The sequence below is a fragment of the Monoraphidium neglectum genome (assembly GCF_000611645.1).
Source record: "Monoraphidium neglectum strain SAG 48.87 unplaced genomic scaffold scaffold02520, whole genome shotgun sequence".
NCBI classification, from domain to species: Eukaryota; Viridiplantae; Chlorophyta; class Chlorophyceae; order Sphaeropleales; family Selenastraceae; genus Monoraphidium; species Monoraphidium neglectum.
In genome coordinates, this window is record NW_014011108.1 from 3617 (window position 1) to 8892 (window position 5276).

General features: G+C 62.2%; 3 protein-coding genes across 3 annotated transcripts in view; 2 read left to right on the top strand and 1 right to left on the bottom strand.

The window, feature by feature from the left end:
* The window catches only part of MNEG_10933 (ribonucleoside-diphosphate reductase subunit M2), a gene marked incomplete at both ends in the record, with an annotated part of 3703 nt that extends 1456 nt beyond the window's left edge, over positions 1-2247 (top strand). Inside the window, 6 exons of the mRNA XM_014040594.1 lie at positions 171-219; positions 468-594; positions 849-1031; positions 1256-1340; positions 1785-1960; positions 2166-2247. Of these exons, the coding sequence (XP_013896048.1) occupies positions 171-219; positions 468-594; positions 849-1031; positions 1256-1340; positions 1785-1960; positions 2166-2247 (702 nt within the window). The remainder of the gene's footprint in view (positions 1-170; positions 220-467; positions 595-848; positions 1032-1255; positions 1341-1784; positions 1961-2165) is intronic.
* A 1129-nt stretch (positions 2248-3376) lies between these two features.
* On the top strand, positions 3377-4325 carry MNEG_10934 (flagellar associated protein; the record flags this gene model as incomplete). The annotated part of the gene is made up of 3 exons (XM_014040595.1): positions 3377-3424; positions 3639-3923; positions 4167-4325. The coding sequence occupies 3 exons, from the start codon at positions 3377-3379 to the stop codon at positions 4323-4325; spliced, it is 492 nt and encodes a 163-aa protein (XP_013896049.1).
* Positions 4326-5244: 919 nt separating this feature from the next.
* Positions 5245-5276, bottom strand: part of MNEG_10935 (Acyltransferase-like protein) — a gene marked incomplete at both ends in the record, with an annotated part of 818 nt that continues 786 nt past the window's right edge. Inside the window, one exon of the mRNA XM_014040596.1 lies at positions 5245-5269. Coding sequence (XP_013896050.1) covers positions 5245-5269 — 25 coding nt within the window. The remainder of the gene's footprint in view (positions 5270-5276) is intronic.

Below are 5276 nucleotides of genomic sequence, written 5' to 3' on the forward strand. Positions count from 1 at the left end.
GAACGGCGAGGCATCAGCGATTCCCAGCACAGAACGCAGCGTCACTGCCTCGGCGCAGTCCGGCAGCAGCTCTGGGGTGCGCACCCTCAACTGTGATGAGCGCCCCCCACGGGCGCACCTGCCCCCAGCCTGCCAACACCCCCGCGTCGCCGCTCCTGTTGGGCACTCAGGCGCGCGCGTTCTACGGCTTCCAGATCGCCATTGAGAACATCCACAGCGGTGAGGGGAGACCGCGCCCGAGGCGGCATGTGTAATGATGACGTTGGGACCAAGTGTTGCCCAGGCGCTTACTCACGCCGCGCAGGGCCGCAGCCGGCGATCAGGTCTGGCGGCCGCGAACGCCGCCTGCATGCCTCAGTATCGACACCCCGTCAGCATCACGTCCACTCGCATGAAACAAGAAACACAGCCAACGCAATTGCCCGCCGAATCCATCGCCGCCACTGGAACCCCCCTTTTTATCCCAGAGATGTACAGCCTGCTCCTGGAGTCGTACATCAAGGACCCCGTGGAGAAGGACCGCCTCTTCCACGCCATCAGCACTGTGCCCGCCGTCAAGAAGAAGGCTGACTGGGCCATCAAGTGGATCACCAGGTAGGAGTGTTTTTTTGGGGGGGGGGGGCATCCACTGGAGGGCTGCGCGCGAGGCTGCCCGCGAAACAGGCGGGCTGGGGTGTTTGCCCTTCGCTCCTTCCAGCTGGTCTTAGGCTCTGCGCTGCACGCACGCGCAAGGGCCGGTTCTCTGGACACCTTCACACCCCGGACGTCCCCGGCCTGCGCTGTCCACGCGCCGGTGCGCCCTCCGCACACTCACAACTGCATGTGCACGCCGCCCTCCTGCCCCCCAGCTCTGACGACTTCTCGGAGCGCCTTGTGGCCTACGCCGCGGTCGAGGGCATCTTCTTCAGCGGCAGCTTCTGCGCCATCTTCTGGCTCAAGAAGCGCGGCCTCATGCCGGGCCTCACCTTCTCCAACGAGCTCATCAGCCGCGACGAGGGCCTGCACACCGACTTTGGCTGCCTGCTCTACGGGTGAGGAACAGGATTGGGAGCCGCTCAGGGCTGCGTCGCCGCACTAGGCGTTGTGGTCCCCACTCCAGCCGCGCAGAAGCCAGGGCAGTTGTCAGGGCACCTCACCCCGAGTGCTCGATGGCTGGAGAGCGGCACGGCCCCCTGGCCTGGGCAACCGCCATACTCACACCGCCTCACCCTGACGCCGTGCCCGTGTCAAACGTTTGGAACCCCTCCCACCGCAGCATGCTGAACAACAAGATCCCCAACAGCCGTGTGCTGGAGATTGTGACGGAGGCCGTGGCCATTGAGATTGAGTTCATCACAGAGGTGGGTCGGGGCAGGGGTGTCGTTCGTCATTGATTTATTGAGCGGCGTTGAAGGGGTGGGGTCATGCAGGGCAGCGGGCGTTAGTGAGCGGGAGGAGGCCTCAAATGTGCCATAGGGGTGTTGGTCCGTCCGGTTTGTGGGACGCAGCGTGTGTCTAAACTTTGTGGCTTTGCTGGGCGCAGTTACGCAAGACAGGCCACTGGATAGCTGCACCTCCAGCCGACATGCCACTTGTAAATCCAAATCTCTCACCTTGCTCGCGTGCACACCCACCTATACTTACATATACACACACACACTTACGCACACACACACACACACACACGCACGCACTCTCTCTCTCCCTCTGCATCATCAACCCCTCCTGCGTTTTCGCCTGGACGCAACTTCGCTCGCCAACACCTCCAAATGTGTCTCTCAACAAACACATCCGCGCCGCCGCAGGCCCTGCCCGTCGACCTGATCGGCATGAACGGCAAGCTGATGGCGCAGTACATCGAGTTTGTGGCCGACCGCCTGCTGGTGGCCCTGGGCTGCGAGAAGCAGTACCACAGCGCCAACCCCTTTGACTGGATGGAGCTCATCAGCCTCAACGGCAAGACCAACTTCTTTGAGAAGAGGTGCGCGCCCTGGGGGCGGGGCCGGGGTTAGGGTCGGGGCAATTTCCGGGGCAATTGCGAGGGGGCTGCGGGGGCTTGCGAGGCCGCCCCTCTCTCGACGGCTGCACGTGGGCGGGCTGCATGGGTATGGTGGGGTCGTGCGTCCGGCCTGCTGACGAGAAGCTTATCCGCTCGACCGCGTGGTCTTCATTGCCTGATCCTCTAGGGTGGGCGAGTACCAGAAGAACGGCCCCATGTCTGGCCTGGAGGGCAAGCTGCACAACTTCCAGCTGGACGCCGACTTCTGAGCAGCTTCCGTTCCTTTACAGCCCTGGCTTCTGTCTGTCAGGGGCCTGGGCTCTTCATGATTTGTTCGGCCCGCTGCGCCGCTTTGCGTGAGGGGCGTGCGGCCCCTTGCCGGGGTGCCCACGGTTTATTTCGAGTCGGCTTATGCAACTCTGGTTGAAGGGATTATTGCATGCCGCGGTGGGTGAGCTAGTTGCCTTTCACTGAGATTCGCGAGGCGGCGCCGCCAGGCGTCACCGGTCAAATGTATAGATTTCGGCCGGCCCCCTTCTCCGCGCACATGCAAGCGGCGACAGCCGGTATGTACGGAGACCCGTCCCCAATCCAAAATTCATTTCCTGTCCCCCTAATCTGGCATGCGCGGCGCACTTGCTGCTGCCTGCGCTGAGCGACACACGCACGCCTTGATGGCTGATGCACCGCACTTGCAAAATCATAAGCGACCTCTTCCAATACAGCGGTCCATGTCCTGAGGCGGTGTAATGCAGCCATGTCAATACCACCGTGTTTGCTACCTGTTGGCTCAGCTTGCTTTGAAAGCGCCCATTTTGGTCTTGTCGGCGTGGTGAGAAATGAGTCCTACAGGTCGCGCTCACAGCCACAGGTGGCATCAAAGCGCACATGCGAGGCACACTCACACGCGCACAATGCACACACTTCATGGCATCAAGCTACAAGGTGCACAGTGGTGCCAGCTGCTGGATTGTCAGCTTGAGCCCTTGCGCCCTCTGTAGCATCGCTTCACAGCGGACTGCAGCATCCATCACCCTGTGCGTCCACAGTCCAGGCTGTGCGCTATGGCGGAAGCTGCACCTGCCATCTATGCTGAATCAAGGAGATCTTGAGTCGATACACAATTGATTTTCTGTATCTTGAAAACAGCTTTTTAGTGTACGGTATCGTCGGCACCGTCAAAGAGACTCTGACAAGGCCCCGGACGAAACAGCGGCTACTCTCAGGACACCGCATGCGCTTAACGTGCACAAAAAAGCTACTTCATCTGCACACCCTCAATTCCGCAACATCCCGGAACGTGCTAGGAGCGCGCACCTTTAGCACAGCAGTGCAGTAGCCACATTGCGCACTCCCACTAAAATTCTGTAGCAAAGCGTGCAGTGCATCCCAGCCGCAATGCCGCCTGCGTGGTACCTGGACTCAGCACGAGTGGCAATCATAGAGGTGACAGGGTCACGGACCGCCCGCACCACCCAGGGCGCTTCACCGCATTGCCTGCAGCCCCCTGGGGCGGCCGGCCCCATTGCCTGCAGCCCCCTGGGGCGGCCGGCCCCTCCTTGTGTCTGCCGCCGCCGCCGTCGCGGCCGGCTGCCCCCAAGCCTACGCCTGGGCCCAGCAGCTGGAGCGTCACGGCAACTGCACGCACTCGCGCCCGCAGGAGACCATCAAGAAGGAGAACAAGATCCAGCGGAAGCACCTGGAACACGAGGTCGCCGCCGGCCGCATCCCCGCCTACAACCCGCCCAGCCCGCCGCCGCCGCTGTCAGTCCTCGACCAGGTCGGGCTGCCGGCCTTCACGCGCGCCGCCAAGCGCGACCCGGAGCTGGTGATGGGGACGACGATGTCGAAGAGCATCTGGACGTGCAACCCGGGCTACGTGCTGCGCGATGGCGCGCGGATGGCGAGCACGACGCATTCTGACTATGTGTGGGACGACGAGGCGGTGCGCAGGGCGGGCCAGGCCGGGTCGAGACGGGGTGGTGTGAGGACGAGGTGGTAGAGCTGGGCAGCATAGGCTTGTTGGCGAAAGGGTGGGGGCGATCAGGGTGGATACTTGCAGCGACTGCTGCTTGGACTGGCAATTGATGGCAGCTGTCCACGATGCTCACACTCGCTTTGTGTACCGTATTGTCTCAACCCAGAGAGACCCGAGGCCCTTAGAAGCTCGATTGCTGACTGTGCGCAGGTGGAGTTTCTGAAGCAGACCGGGGCGTTTGACCGGTCATACTTCAAGCGGCGCGACGAGTTTGTGGAATATGTTGAGAAGGCCATCAAGCTGCACCACAACCTCGGGCACAGGGACGGCGTCGGCGGCGCTGCCGGCGGCGGCAACGGCAAGAAGTGACGCCGGGTGTGCAGGCTGCTGCGTCTGAAATCTATCCAAAAACCGCTGGCGGGCCATTGCCCGCCATTTGTTACAGCACAGCAAGGCAAACTTGAGCAACCACCGGATGGATTTGGCCGCAAAGAACAGGGCAATCAGCTCCCACAAAAGTGAGGCACCGACCTCAATCATCTGCTTGTCACCCTCTGCAAGTGGGCTCCCTGCAGCAAGCGCCAGCAGCCAGCTGGCATCAAGTGCTTTCCAGGCCTCCCTACTGGTCCACCACACTGTCTGCACTGTTGTCGCACCCTTCAAGGCCCTAAGCAAAAAAAACTCACCCGCTCATTAAGGATGCAAAGGTCACATGTTTACAGAGGCCTGTGCTCCAGTGCCTGCCAGAGTTGGAAGCAGTCCTTTTCCAATGGGAAGTGAATGCTCCTGCTCAAGCTGCGCTCAATTGCGTGGTCAATTCTGACTCAGGAGCCTTGGGGCAGAAATTAGTTTAGAAACCCTTGACGTTAGCGTTCAGTCGCAAATGGCAACTGACGCGGTCGTTGCAGTCACTCAGCACTCACAACCAATAGGTTTGCAGCTCCCTGCCAAAGACTGGGAAAGGCCCGCCAGGCCATGACCCGAAGCCTCGATGCGGCTGGGCGGAGGAGCACGCTGCGCATCAGGGGGTGGAGGGCGTGTCGCCCCCACACGCTGTCGCCCCTACACGCCAGGTGCAGACGCTGTACTGCAGGCCCGGGCTTCGCGCATCTCAGCGCCACGCCTGGCCCGCCCCTCGGTCCCTCTCGCGCCTCAGCAACGCATCTCCAAGCCGCTCTCTCGTCGCGCACGCCGCGCCAGCGCCTCGCGGCATACAAGGCGGCGGCCGGGGCGGGCACCGGTGCGGGGAAAGACGGCCCGGCTGCGCTCCGCCCTGCGAGGCGGCGGCCTAGGGCTCGAACGACGGCGCCTGCCTCTGGC